The sequence below is a fragment of the Myxine glutinosa genome, chromosome 6, assembly GCF_964187855.1.
Source record: "Myxine glutinosa chromosome 6, kmMyxGlut1.1, whole genome shotgun sequence".
Lineage (NCBI taxonomy): Eukaryota > Metazoa > Chordata > Myxini > Myxiniformes > Myxinidae > Myxine > Myxine glutinosa.
Window position 1 is genome coordinate 133051140 of NC_136266.1, and position 16109 is coordinate 133067248.

At 46.2% G+C, this 16109-nt stretch overlaps 1 protein-coding gene across 1 annotated transcript in view; it reads left to right on the forward strand.

Annotated features, from left to right (window-relative positions):
* The window catches only part of RECK (reversion inducing cysteine rich protein with kazal motifs), a 226512-nt gene that overhangs the window by 35301 nt on the left and 175102 nt on the right, over positions 1-16109 (forward strand). The window contains exons 2-3 of the mRNA XM_068121103.2: positions 12203-12261; positions 13515-13589. Coding sequence (XP_067977204.2) covers positions 12203-12261; positions 13515-13589 — 134 coding nt within the window. The remainder of the gene's footprint in view (positions 1-12202; positions 12262-13514; positions 13590-16109) is intronic.

Sequence of the window (16109 nt, forward strand, 5' to 3'; positions counted from 1 at the left end):
TGTGCCAGGAGGAAACCTTTGTTGTCCAGAAAAACATCAGGGCAAGACTAAAGTTTGCCAATGAACACCTCCGCAAAGACCAGCACTTCTGGAACAATGTGCTCTGGACAGATGAGTCAAAGGTAGAGCTATTTGGCCACAGTACCAGAAGACATGTTTGGCGAAAACCAAAGACAGCATTTGACCACAAGTACCTGATACCAACTGTAAAGCATGGTGGTGGAAATATTATGGTTTGGGGCAGCTTTGCTGCATCAGGGCCTGGGCAGCTCACCATCATAGAATCCACTACGAATTCTTCATTGTACCAAAGGGTGCTTGAGGATAATGTGAGGCCATCTGTCGGAAAGTTGCAGCTCAACCGAAGGTGGACCTTGCAACGTGACAATGACCCTAAACATACCAGTAAATCCACCAAGGAATGGCTGAAAAGAAAGAAATGGAGGGTTCTGGAATGGCCAAGTCAAAGCCCGGAACCAAAATCCCATCGAGATGTTGTGGGTGGATTTGAAACGAGCTGTGCATGCAAGAAAGCCCTCAAACATCGCACAGCTGAAATAATTCTGCATGGAGGAGTGGGCAAAAATTTCTCCCAGTCGATGTCAGAGACTGGTAGACAGTTATAAGAAATGCCTACTTGAGATTGTTTCTGCCAAAAGGGGCAATACCACCTATTAGAGCCAAGGGTGTACTTACTTTTTCCACATGCGAAATTCACATTTATGTTTATTTAAATTATACAATGGACTACAAAATGTAAATGTTTCATGATATTTGTTATATTATATTTTAGGAGTCGCGGAAGGCGAGAGAACGAGGCCATTCGTAGGGTTCGAAGATGGTTTATTGTAACAGCAAGATCCAGCACACTCTAAACTCGAACGGAAGTCGGCACGCTTATATAAAGCCGAAAGCCCTCTTCGGAGGGCGTGGCTCTGGCAACCGCGCGTGCGTCACGTCCGCACAACCACAAGTCCAACAGGCCCGTGCACGTGTATTATGCCCAAATAAGGTAATCACATAAGGTAACCGCCACATGAGGTTACCTGCACATAAAGTAACCGCCACAATATCACCTTTAACTGTCAATATTGTTGAAATGAAGATCAAATAGCTGTATGTTGAAATATGTTGAAAAAGTCAAAACTTTACATGGGGTGTACTTACTTTTTCACGTGACTGTATATATATATATATATATATATATATATATATATATATATATATATATATATATATATATATATATATATATATATGTATATATATATATATATATATATATATATATATATATTGTTACAGACGCGGTTGTGGATGTTGGTTTACCGAGCGGTTTGGTATGACCGCGTCTGCACAGTTTACCCGATTATACTCGAACGTTGGCCGAGTCGCGCTACGCTAAATCAATTGAGGAAAGGACACAACGGCTGGGTTAAATTGACACGACACCAGGGGTACAGTTCTCAAGACCTCCGGAGGAGGTTATAATATTGCGGAACGTTAGATTACAAGGACGAGAGAGACAGCATAGAAAGGTAGGCACTTAAATACGGTCTTATAGTAGCCCCGACAGACGACAGATAAACGGGACAAGACTGACTCGCACCGGGATTGATGGAAAGGAAGGGCAGGTAGTCGGTGGACAGCACAAGGTGCACTCTTGGCTCAAGGACAGGATCCACACGGTCCGAAAGATGCAGGGAGGTCTCTCAGCGCTCGGAGGTCGCGACTGGTTCTTCTTCAAGCTCGGGGCGCATCTCCCGTCACGTCCGGTGTCGCTGCGTATATCCGGCGGGGAGTGACACGCCCTCGGCTCGTTAGCTCCGCCCCAGATGGAATCGGCCCGTTGCTTCTTATTGGGTGCGGGGGTTACCGGCTCCGCCCTTGACGAGGAGCTGACAGCCAGCCCCTTCGTGGTAACCCCGTGGGCGCACATGGCAATGGCGGCTAACCAAGCCGGTGTGAGGACGCACACTCCCCGCACCGCGGCCGCGCCGCCCCCGCTGTGGTTGTAGTTGTTGTTGTTGTTATTGTTTCATGAGGAAGATAGGAGGAGGTATGGGGAGGTCCTAAACTCACTACTGGTGCCATACAATCACATTCTGGTGCAACGAAGAGTCAGAATTAATGGAAACGAGTCCTTAACTGACATAGACTAAGAATAACTAGCAAGATGTCCGAAAGTTGTCTACGTGAGATGCGGTGGACCTGGGCACGACATTTAATGGGGGAAAAAGGGGAAGGTCGGTTCTACAGAGTGTTATTTACAGGCAATGGGACTAGGAATGGGGGATTTGGGATAGTTGGGGGGTATTGGGGAAATAGGGGAATATTTACAAGCGGATATGGAGGCCAAATCCCATATCCGCAACATTGCACCCTTCTCTACCCTCGGGGCGTCCCGACCCGATAAATTTCTACCTACTTTAGTGTGGCACTCAGATGTAGTTCCCTCTACTATTAACTCTACCCTGAGTGCGACAGTTTTACAGATATTCACAAATGAGTAAATATGTCCCCCTGTGACGTTGCACCCTTCTCCTCACAGAAACACACCCACAGGATAACCGAATCGCGGAAAGAATTCGCAAACTAAACATACAGCCGGTAGGGAGCATTATTTACAAGACTACGCTGATATTTACACTACGATCCAGGACCTGTTTTTGGAGGAACACATGCAGATGTTATGCATAGAGAGAGCACGCATGCCAGCATCGATCACCAACCCACGAGTGCTCTGTGGCGTTACGGCCTTTAATAATGTGCAGAGCACCCCATCCAAGCACCAAAAGCACCACCCCAGCACCAATCGGTGCAGTCACCATTGTTCATTAAAATAAAAACAACAACCCCTAACCCTGCAGGTGTCTCTTGCTCTTCGTGTGGTGCACTTGGCCTTCTGGCTTCTTTAAAAATAAAGAAAGGCGCCAACCGCGTCCATTTCTTTATTGTGGCCGTCAGGGGGCCAACTATTAGTGGTTCACCTGTATGGCATAGGTGCCACGTTGACCCATAGGTCCATCCATGGGTGGTGCTTGCCCGCAAAAGAACTGCGGTCCATGGTGGGTTGCCACAAACATTGCGGTCCATATGGTGTATCGATCCCGGCAGCAAGCAGCGAAAGTGCAGGCCCACAACTGCGGAGCCAGCACCTCTCTCTCCTCTCTCTCTGCCCCAAAGCCAGATCCTCGGAGGTGGGAGACAAAAGAAGAAGACAAGTGAGTAAGGTGGTAAGGGCGCAAAAGTGCACGCAATACCAGGTGATGCACACTGGGGGCACATGGGAACCAGGTGAGGCAGGTACGTTCCTACCGTACGCCCCCCCCGCCCCCCCACCAGGTAACCTACATGGCCCCTCCCTTACCCCTTACTTTATCCACAAAACACAACACTACCCATAAACAGCTACTTTACAAATCAACAAACGTCCCTACTGTCTTCCCCGTTCCTCCCATAAACCAAATTCGTCTTCTCTCCCTCCTAACAATCAAATTTGCCATTTTCAACTCTCATCAAAATTTGCCATCTCCAACTCAACATCATAATTTGCTATCACCAATTCATACATCAGTCCCTCCTAGGAGGGGAGAGATGGAATCACCCCAATGTCTCATCCACGTCGTGATGCGTCTCACAAATCCTCACAGCAATCTCATTTCCTGCAACAAAACAAAGAAAACACAGGTGTGGAGTCATCATCACCACCTCAGGTAAGTGGCTGCGTATGGTGCGACAGGTTCATCAATCCTAACTATTTCCTAAATGACTTTAACAACTTTACATTACCCGGGGTCTTTCTCCTGCCAAACCATTGGCCCTCTTACACTATGGGTTCTAAAAACCAATTCCCATTGACCAAACTGTGGTGCTTTTCAATTTGGGGTCTCACTCCCCCGATTCATCTCCCTGTGCCCTCGCACAATTTCTGGGCTGTGGCGTGTACCTCTCCCAGCGGGTCTACCCACCTGCACACCTCCACCACTGCAGTTGCCTCCGAGCTTACCTGCTCCTTAACCCTAACCTAACTACCTGGGGAAGGCCTCTGGCGCTCTCCCCACTCGGTGCCCTCTCTGGCACTGGGCTACCCGGGTCCGTCCTCCGGATCCTCGGGCCCCACTGACACTAACGGCTCCCAGAGCCCACCTGCGGCCTCACCTGGCCGACATCCTCACAGTGGTGGAGTGCCCAACCAACTACACACACTAACAGGCTACAAGCCCAGCCATTTCCACAACACTAATGCACCCATCCACGATACCATTCTGCAACCGCACCACAAATGCCAATATCCAACCACAATTTACCTATACCCTCTACCTAACACTTACACTACCCGCCCCGGGTACTCGTGAAAGCGGTCCACTCTTCCCCCATCCACACCTTCGCACCATGCACACCACTCCGTACCACTTACTCCAACTCTCTCCACACACCTGTACTTGCACACCTGTGCTCTCACTCTTGGTGCCACCTGCACCCTTCTCTCCCCAAGCGCATTCGCGCTGATCCACACACTCACTACTCATACACTGCTCCACACACCTGTCCAGTTCTCACACAGCATCATCTCATCTAACTACTCCCCTCTGAAACTTGCGCTTCCCAGTCGTGCCTTTAACTATTGCGCTCCCTCGTCATTATCATCCACACTAATCTACCTGCGTCCCCACTACAGGTATCAGTCACTAACTAAACTTAACGTTACCTAATGTCATCTTCTAGGGCCCTATCATTATAACCTAACCCACCCGGGCTAGTTTTCACTGCCATACACCCCATAAACTATAGCTCCTTTGCCCCACCATGGGAAGGGTGGCAGGGATGCCACCCTTACCCACCGGGCTCATCGCTCACTACCAATTTTGCACATCAAATTTCAACAAATCAAAAATTTGCCAATCACTGCCCATCATCTGCCAATCATTCCTGCCAATCCCTTGCCAATCATCAAATTTTTTTTTTCTTCTAATTTTGGGTCCAAAACACTAACCTCATCACCCAGTCTACTCACTAATGCCTCTCGGTGCGCCAATTCCTGTCCAAAGCCCGGCTTCGTAAAGCCAAGCCATGAATGCGGGTTGTTCTGTGCCAGCGGCTGGATGCGTCCGGCATTCGGTGCAGGGACGGAGGTTTACCCGGGCCGAGATCCCACGCACCTTCTCGGCACGGAGCCATCCCATGGCTCGATCTCGACCTGCCGGAATGCCTCAACAAAAGGTGGTCGCCATGACGACCCTTCCTATCCAGCCGCCCGCTCCGCCTAGTGGAGCACGGACGCGGCCGTTCAAAGCGAGGCCCAGCACGCACCGAGGGCCCGATTCGGCTAAAAGTCGCTCTAACCTCTAAACCGGTTACCGTCGATGCTTTACCTGGACGCTTACACCCCGCAGCCCGTTCCTTGCTCACACATCCAGCCGTTTCCATGCTCTTCATACCTTTCCTTACACACCCAGGTACCCTCATTCCACTCACAGCCTTGGTCACACACCTGACCACCGAACACTTTGGCACACATTCGTTGGTAGCACACCTCACCAACACACCTCTTCGCGCCCCCTCCTCGGTCACCTCCTCTGTGACAATCACAGGTGTGCTCTCATTCGCACACCCAACCACGTGCCTCACTACCAATTCCAGCGTGCATTCCCACTCACGCTCTACCATTCCAGGTGTGCTTCCTTTCTCACCTGTCACAACCAACTCACGCTCCGTGTCACACTTACTACTCTCACCTCCATTCTTGACAGCGCACTCACCCTTACTCTTGACAGCGCACTCTTTCCTCATGCACCCGTCCGTTACACACCTTTCTCGCACACACTCTCCCGTTACACCCTCTGTAACACTCACCACACCGCGCTTCCATGTGCTCCCTCGCACACGCGCTACGACCGACTCACTCTTGCCAGCACCCTCACTCCTTGGCACGCACTTTTTCCTCACACACCCCAGAGTCGGACTTTCTCGCACACCTCCTTTTTCGCACACCAGACCTGTCGCACACTTCACCAACGGCCTCTCACGAACACCCGGGTCTATCTCGACCCCCAAGCTTATTAAATCCCCTGGCGCATCATACGCACGACCATATTGGTCACCACTTACACCGGGTCCTCTTCCTCTTCGCTTCTCCTCCATCACCTGCGAATCCCTCATCCGGTTAATGAGCACATCATCACGATCCAAACACAGACTTTGGACCAATTCTTTTATCTCCTCTTTTATCTCTTTCTTATCCCCTCTCCGTCGCTTCTCAATTTCGCTCATCCCTTCTTCCACTTCTTCTAATTTCTGCTTCACCTCTTTTATTCCCCGGTACGTCTCCTCAAGCTCGTCCTCCAAGGCTACCTTGACCGTTTCCATGTGCGTCCTCACCTGCCGGTCCTTCGTCTCCATTACCTCTATCACCTCGTCCAACCTCGTTGTCAATCCCTCACGTACCATCTGACATTCCCTCTTCGTCGCTACCAAGTCATTTTTTTAGGTCATTTTGTGTCGCTTTTAACCCTCCTATCACCGCAGTGTTCCTTTGTACCTGCTCCACTTACTCCGTCTGTCCCACCGTCAGCTGCTCCACCTCCTGCGTCAGGTCCTCTATGCCCCCTTGTAACTTTACAGTCCCCTTTCTCACCTCCTTCTCCATGTGCTCCTTACAGTGCCTCACCTCCTCGCGCACTCCTCCGACCTCCTCACTCACACCTCTTCTGATCTCCTCTCCCATCACTTGCATCTCCTGCCCAGATGCCACCCTCATCTGCTCCATTTCCTCCCTGTGAGCATCCAGTTTGGTTTCTACCCCCATTCTGACCCCCTCTATCTGCTGCCCCATTTGTTTAACTTCCCTTTCCGCTTGGTCCCTCATGTCCCTCAATTTGCCTTCCATCCTGTTTTCTAACCCCTCTAACCCCTTTTGCATCCCTTCCATTTGATTCTCTTGAGCGGCCATTCTGTTTTCTACCCCCATTAACCCATTTTTCACCTCTTTTATCCCGTTGTCTAACCCCTCACCGGTACCCCTCGCTTCGTCCCTCATTACTCCCAATTGCTCACTCTGAGCATCCATCCGGTTCCCCATTACCCCCATTTGGTTTCCCAACCGCTCACTATCAGCCCTCATTCCCACAATTTGGTCTCCCATTCGTTCCATAAGTGCCCTCATTTGCAGGAGGAAAAGGTTCGAATCCACCAGCGGCGCTACCACGGTCGCGGGCGTGGTCGCCGTGGCCATGTGCGAGGCGCCATTTTGTGCGTCTGCTACCCCGTGCGTGACGACACTATTTTGCGAATCTGCTACCCTCACTGCTTCGCTCTCCTCTTGTCCCTCAATTTGGTCCTGGATCGACCCTGCCTCACTCCCTACTACCGGAACCCAGCCGTCTTGGTCTGCCATAGCGCGACTTTCAAAATTCGGGTTTTTATTTTTTTTTGTAAAACACAATTAAATTTCGCCGTTATAATTTCGAGCGCAGGAAACGCGCTCCGGATCGAATTCCACTTCCCGACACCAAAATGTTACCCTAATGGTACAATTGGTGTTCCAAAATTTGGGCCTAACTGAATTTAGTCCCAGGTCCGAATCCAACTCCTCGACACCAAATGTTACAGACGCGGTTGTGGATGTTGGTTTACCGAGCGGTTTGGTATGACCGCGTCTGCACAGTTTACCCGATTATACTCGAACGTTGGCCGAGTCGCGCTACGCTAAATCAATTGAGGAAAGGACACAACGGCTGGGTTAAATTGACACGACACCAGGGGTACAGTTCTCAAGACCTCCGGAGGAGGTTATAATATTGCGGAACATTAGATTACAAGGACGAGAGAGACAGCATAGAAAGGTAGGCACTTAAATACGGTCTTATAGTATCCCCGACAGACGACAGATAAACGGGACAAGACTGACTCACACCGGGATTGATGGCAAGGAAGGGCAGGTAGTCGGTGGACAGCACAAGGTGCACTCTTGGCTCAGGGACAGGATCCACACGGTCCGAAAGATGCAGGGAGGTCTCTCAGCGCTCGGAGGTCGCGACTGGTTCTTCTTCAAGCTCGGGGCGCATCTCCCGTCACGTCCGGTGTCGCTGCGTATATCCGGCGGGGAGTGACACGCCCTCGGCTCGTTAGCTCCGCCCCAGATGGAATCGGCCCGTTGCTTCTTATTGGGTGCGGGGGTTACCGGGCTCCGCCCTTGACGAGGAGCTGACAGCCAGCCCCTTCGTGGTAACCCCGTGGGCGCACATGGCAATGGCGGCTAACCAAGCCGGTGTGAGGACGCACACTCCCCGCACCGCGGCCGCGCCGCCCCCGCTGTGGTTGTAGTTGTTGTTGTTGTTATTGTTTCATGAGGAAGATGGGAGGAGGTATGGGGAGGTCCTAAACTCACTACTGGTGCCATACAATCACATTCTGGTGCAACGAAGAGTCAGAATTAATGGAAACGAGTCCTTAACTGACATAGACTAAGAATAACTAGCAAGATGTCCGAAAGTTGTCTACGTGAGATGCGGTGGACCTGGGCACGACATTTAATGGGGGAAAAAGGGGAAGGTCGGTTCTACAGAGTGTTATTTACAGGCAATGGGACTAGGGAATGGGGGATTGGGGATAGTTGGGGGGTATTGGGGAAATAGGGGAATATTTACAAGCGGATATGGAGGCCAAATCCCATATCCGCAACAATATATATATATATACATATATATATATATATATATATATATATATATATATATATATATATATATATATATATATATATATATATATATATATATATATATATATATATATATATATATATATATATATACCAACGTGTGAACACCCATACTTACGAACAATGTGTCATTAAAATATATGCAGTTAGATGTCTAAAATGACCAACACCTGAGGCTATCATAGATCTTTGGCCCTCAATCGTTCAACAATTGAGACCATAGTGAATGATTAGCAGCGAATTCCTTTCAGCACAGGCAGAGATGATTAAAATCCGTGCCCTCAGCACAGTGCAAATTTGTAAACTCGTCAATATCCGTCCTTTTGATATTGGGACCATAGTGAAGTGAAGGACAATCAGAGAATAATTGAGCATTTAAAAGGATCAGCATCCATGCAAATCGACCATTTTAACAAAGAAGAGATGTGGTTTGATAGTGGCGATGGAAAAACTCCTTATTTGGTAGTTTCAGGACCATATTCAGCACGTATATCGCTTAGCATGATGCGGATCCAGGAAAAGGCCAAGAGTCTGTTCAAACCCTTGAAGGCTAAGATAGTGAAAGTGATGGTGAAACTTTTGTTGCTAGCCATGGTTGGTTTCATCGCTTTAAAAGTCAGGCAGGTTGGCACAATATAAAAGTGAGTCGGGAGGCTGCGAGTGCCGATAGTGAAGCAGCCAGTGAATTTCCGAGTGTTTTGACAGAGATAATTATGGAGGATGGGTCCAGTGCCCAGCAGATTTTTAACATCGACGAGATCGCCCTCATCTGGAAGAAGATTCCGGACTGCATCTACATTGCTAGGGAGGCGAGGTTCAAGCCTGCCAAAGATAGGCAACCCTATTGCTTGGTGGTGATGCAGCTGGGGATTGTAAGCTGAAGCCGATGGTTGTTTACCATTCTGAGAACCCTCGGGCTCTCAAGGGCATCAGCAGGCCATTACTCCCTGTCACCTGGAAGACTAATTTGAAGGCATGGATGACCATAACCATGTTTGTGGATTGGTTCACCCACCATTTTGTACCAGAGATGAAGGAATATTACACGAGCCAGAACTTACCATTGGAGATTATGCTTGTGCTCAATAATGCTCTTGGGCACCCTGCATTCCTGGATGATTCCCATCCACACATTAAGGTTGTATTTCTACCTCCCAACACAACCACATTGTTGCAACCCATAGATGAGGGAATGATCAATTCCTTTAGTCTGTACTATCAACGTAGGACCTATGCCCAAGCACCAAGGGCACCAGAAGTTGAGGATGGTGTAATCCTGAATGAGTATTGGAGGAGTTACAACATCTACATTTGCATTAAAAACATTTCAGTCCTGGTAGGCGGTGAAGGCCACATGACTTCCAGGGCTTCAAGGAGACTGAGGAAGAAGAAGTGATTGGCAAGATTGTTCAGTTGGTAAGGCAACTTGAGCTGGAGATGGATGCTGATGATGTCCATCCACTGTTCGAGTCCCATTCCCAGCCACTCAGTAATGAGGACTTCATGGAACTGGAGGCACAGAAGGCGTCAGAGGAAGCCAGAGGAGATTAGGAGGTCGACGAGATTCCCAAGAGCTTCACCATTAAGGGCTTGGCTGAAGCTTTCAGCCTTATTGAGAAGGGCTTTGCTGCATTTGAGACTGAAGACCCTAACCTAACCTAAGAAGACCCTAACCTAACCCTAACCTAAGACCCTAACCCTAACTAATTAACCTAACTGGCTCGCCAAAGTGTCAAGAACCATCACCGATGCCCTCAGCTGCTACATGGTGATTTATGATGAGAAAAAGAGGGAGGGCCTCTGTCCAGTCTTCCTTAGACAGATTTTTCAAGAAGTTGGAAAGGGAGTAAGCACCATAAACTTCACGTGTAGAGGATCCAGAGCCAGTGCCAGTACTATCTACTTCGGCAGGCATGCCACAGCCTTCTCTTCCATCAGCATCCTCTCCAGCATCACCATCGCTACCTTCATCATCTTCAATTAGTGCTATTTAACAGTCCCGGGAATGAACAATAAAATCTTTTTTACTCTACTTGTGCATTTTGTTTTACGTGTCATTCAACAATGTGTGTGTGTGTGTGCGCCATCCTTCAGATGGATGTTAAACTTGTCCCGTCTCACACTCACCTCTAAGCTGTGTCTAGCACCTGAGTTCCGAATCTCGGTCCACATCCTTATTTTCTCCATGTCAAACTCCACTTTATTTTGTCACTCTTCCCTGATCTTGGTGTGTTTCCTCCTCTTTCTGCTGTTCTTTTCGTTTTTTGTTCGTATCCGTTCAATGTTGCAGCTCTTCCACGAGAAATTGATGCTGTATTGGTGGTAAAAAAACGAAAGAAGGGAAAAAGGCAATTTTAGACTTATGGACAAAGTTCAGCAATGTAACCCGTTCGTAAGTCGGGGGCTGCCTGTACGACTAAACTGCAGGTTCGTTTTATGGTTCATGTTCCGATTCATGTTCAAAATATAACATTCAATTGAAATGAAGTTGTTTCTTGATATATATTTCGACAACCAAATGGATGTTTGTAGATACATGGATGGATAGACAGACAGACAGACACAGACAGACAGAAGTGAACCAATTCCTTAACTCCACTTTTTGCTTCGTGTTCGCGGGGTAATTAAAACTGTTAGCAGTGATGCCGGGGCCCAAGCCGCTCATAATAATTATATTAATTGAATACCATTCATTTTTCAATTTATATTCTAAAGGTGGTTCTTTCTTTTGGTAGCTCCCGAGCCTGGTGTTGGCTCAGCGGTTAGGATGCGGCTTGGGATCCTAGGATCCTGGGTTTGAATCCCGGTCAATCGCTGAATTAACACCAGGAGGGTTGACTCAGCCAGTCATCCTTCCGAGGTCGGCAAATTGAGTATCAGTTCACTGGTAATTCCCTGTGTGTCGCAAGAGGTGACCAACAGGGTTGGTGGCAGGAAGGGCATTCAGCCATAAAACATTGCTTCAAAAAGGGGACCACGGTGCCCGAAAAAGGCCAACCCCTGCTCTGCAGGGAAAAATGGCCTCTATAGGTGGTTCTTATTCAATAGTAGCTCCCACATTTTCCCCTCGTGTGCAAACTCCTACGATTAAGAATTATTTTTGGAAAATGTAGAACTATTGACGACAGTGATTGCAAAAGTCATGATGGAGATTGTGAACCCTCCCTCGTGTCTTTCAAGTGTGCTGATCTTCATCATTTCATGCTTTCTCTCCTACCCACCCCTGCTCTCGCCGATCAGCTCCCTACCCATCCCACCCTTTTCCTTTCTGCGAATCCACCAGTCACTAGTGTGCAATGTCTTTGTCTCCCCATTCCCCTTTGATCCTCCATCAGACCGTGGACCTGATACCCTCTGTCGTTTAGCTCTTCCGAGAGCCTCGATTTCTGTATTCAATAGCTGCTTTTCACTGGGTTGTTTGTTTAGATCTTATTAACATTTTTTTATGATGTTCCCTTACCTTCTCGATATCTCCATCAGATGCTATGTGCTGCGACCAAGCACGTGATTTTCCCACTTGCAGAGAGGCCTGTGAGCAGGTTAGTAATGTAGAACTTCCTTTATCTAACTCCCCCAGCCCCAACTTGGTGTGCAATTCCAATGAGAACATCACGAAAAGCTCAAAAGTTGAATATCTCAGCTATGGTGACACTGCTCCACTAATGTGGGAATCCGAGCACGTAAGGCAGAGATTATGTATTGCGGAGCATTATGTGACAACATAATGCTCCGCAATAGGACACTTTTGAAGCAATTAATTCATTTTCTATGTAGGAATAAAATGCTAATAAATTCAATTGAGACAAATCTGACCCTCGATAATCAGAAAAAAACAAACAAAGGATTTAAAATACAAGTAAAGTCTCCCAGGAGCCAATGCTCCGTAAGGGAGCGCATTACGATCTCGGTGAAATATTGTGCACAATGGCATGTGGCATTTTGAATACTTTTTTTTTTCTTCTATTTTTTGTAGGTGAATAAAACACTCCCCTATCTTCACCCAACAAGGAAAATTTATATTTAATATATTACATACACACACACACTAATCGGGGATAATTCAATATTACCTTTCATATAGCTACTTTCCTGACTCGGGCACTATAAAGCGATAAAAAAAAGAATTATCGAACGTTTTTTTCCAAAGATTTGAAAAAAAACAAAAAACTTGCCTAAACACTCCCCGACACTCACCGATGAACCTCTGAGAGTTTGACGAAGATCCTTTCAGCCATCTCTGAGAAAAATGTTGACACAAAGCCACAAACACATACATACAAACATACATACATGCATACATACATACATGCATACATACATAGGATTGACATATTTTCGTATAATATAGTTGAAGATGATTCTGATGATTATGAAGTGAATGGCATATTTTAGGCCACTCTGTGCATTGCATTTGCTGTTGGTCCAAAAATATGAATTGTGGACAAATTGTACGCTGAGACGAGGACGAAGATGAGGTTTGATAGTTTGAGAACCTAGTGCGCATTTTAGTCTGAATTAAACTTCGGATAATTTTCACAGTATTGTCTTTTGACATGCACAATGACGTCATCACTTATATTGTCGAGTAAAAATTGTTATTTCCATTTCCCAGAAAAATATAATTTGTTCCGTTCAGACATATCAATTGGGGAGGTGAAACACTGCCATGTTATTGATATTATTGATATTGATGCCCTTCCGTATATTATTCACTCAATAAAAATCGAAATGCCATCAGTGTTTACTTTAGGTCATGGTGACATCCCAACCTTGCACCCACCCTCACCCCCAGCTTACATCAGCCAAGAGTGAGTCCCGATTGAAGCATCTCTTCCACATGCTACCAGTCTACTGCCTGGATTCCTTGGTGGGTTCTGCTATGACGTTTCCTATATACAGTTAGTTATACCTACTCTATGTGCTGTAATCATGCCATATGTTGTTCGCCGTTGCTTATCGCTGTAATCGATCTTCGTTGATCAATTTTTCACAGAATGAGGAAGTTTGTCGTCGAGTTACCGGTGCGGCAGATATACCCTCGTCCATGACAAATTAAATTACCGCTGGAAGTTGGTGCCGATATAGCATGCTGATTGTCATATGAAACATATGGAATATGTTATTATATTTTCCTTTTACAGAACAAATATCATTTGCAAGCACTGATTCGTCCATTTCGATAAGCTAGGATAAATAGACACATTTGTGTGTCACGTGATCTGCTGTTTAACATGTGTCGTGATCGGTTAGGCACCTGCTCATTAAGCCCTGATTGCAGCCTGTATTCATTTGATGGAGATTGTGTGTGTGTGTGTGTGTGTGTGTGTGTGTGTGTGTGTGTGTGTGTGTGTGTGTGTGTGTGTGTATGTGTATTTCTATGTATGTGTGTGTATGTGTGTGTGTGTGTGTGTGTGTGTGTGTGTGTGTGTGTGTGTGTGTGTGTGTGTGTGTGTGTGTGTGTGTGTTTGCATGTATGGATGTGTGTGTATGTGTGTACGTGTTTGTGTATGTGTGTGTGAATGTCCAGTGTATGTGTGTGTGCGTGTGCGTGCATGTGTGTGTATGTGTGTGAGACCACAAACCCGATAACGACCTTGTGGAACACTCCTAACGTAGTAATATGAAATTGGTGAAACAGGTCAAAACATGGGTTAAAATGCACAGGCTGACCTTTACAAATGCTCATATGAATTATACATCATTTTAAAGAATTATTCCCATTAAGTCCACCTGATATGTAAGATTACACAAAGTATAAGAATATGGTTTAGAAAGAAAATCAACAAAGCAAAAAGCTATTTAAGTCATGTCTGTGTCACTTCTCCACTCTTTCTTTTACATAATATATGGCATTTTTAAAATAAATATAGTAAACACTGATGGCATTTTTTGCCAAGGTACCGAACCAAAGGTGTATTCCACGATGCATAATGCAGCACCTACTGCTGGCCCAGCACGTAAAATGGCATCTTTTTGTATCGGATCAGACCGCTGCTAATAATTATCGAGCGCAGAACTTGCTCCATACAATACTATTTCAGTTCCATTGCTGGTTGTTTGAATTCTGCCCACCAAGTGCTGAACTCCCACAATAGTTCCAGCAACCATTATTTTGTGTTGGCCAACTGCTTGACTTGTTCCTGCGAACAGAACCCTCATTGTCCGTCACACCCAAGGATCCTGAAACCATGTATTCTCGAAGGCCGTAGATTTATTGTGGGGTCTTCACTGCTGCCTCGGGTCTCATTGTGATTATGAGTTTCAGGTGTGCGGAATGTGCGGTGTTGTGCATGACATTATTGGCTGATTTCGTCAAATCTGCATTTTTCCATCTTCATTACTAAAATCCTCCAGCTCTTCTTCCTTTTGTTTTTCTTTTCATAATTGCTCATTTTAATGCTACCTTTAACATTAATAATAATGATTATTATTATTATGTTCCTCATAATTATCATCTTCCTCACAATCATCCCATCTCAAATTTGCCATTATAGGAGTGTCTAAGCAGAGAACACACTATGTAGTTTGCCATTGCCTTTACCAGCTGTAGTCAGGGCAGAAATTTGGGATTTGCTCACGGTGCCAGTAAGCAATGGCTTCTTCTTGCGAAAAACATCGTGGGGCCTATAAGGCAAAAATGCACCACTTGACCTGCAACCGTGTGAGATATGTCGGGGTTCTGTTGTCTTATATATCCCTGTGTCGTATTTCGTTAAAAAAAAAAAAAAAATCCATTTTAACCCAAAAAGTTGTTTTCCTGCCTTTTTCGCATTGCACTGCCAAATGCGGTCTCAAATGCAATGATCCTTGGGGTTTTGTAAATGGAAAAGAACAGTTAATTGAATGCACTGTGGATTTGGTAACGTCGGCGATCTTCAAGAGCAGCAAAAATTAATGGCACGACGGGTTACGTTAATCAGACCCCGTTGACGCGACAATATAATGCAATTATATTGTTATTATGGACATTTGTTTTGGCTATGGTGGATAACATGGTGAATTCATTATTGTTTCGAGTATTATTTGATTATTATTTTGCAGCCGCTCATGCTTTCCTGACCATGCAATTTAATCAGGATGTTAGTGCAGATGATGAGGCCGATTGAAGAGCTAAACAATAGTCGAGGGTGGAGGGTTAATTTTCAGCCAATGGAGGGGCAACAAAGTCTTAATATTAGGATGACCAGAAGATGGTTAACATACCAGGTGACTAGGTAAGATGAGTCAACCGGTATACAAGGTTAGCAGAAGGAAAAAAAGTATATTACGAGTTTTTAAGTAACTGGTTATCCTCATGAGCATTGTTCAAATCCACTTGTTGGTGTTGATTATACATACCACCATTGACTCTTGGTAATCATAAATGTTTTATGTCCAATTTCACCTC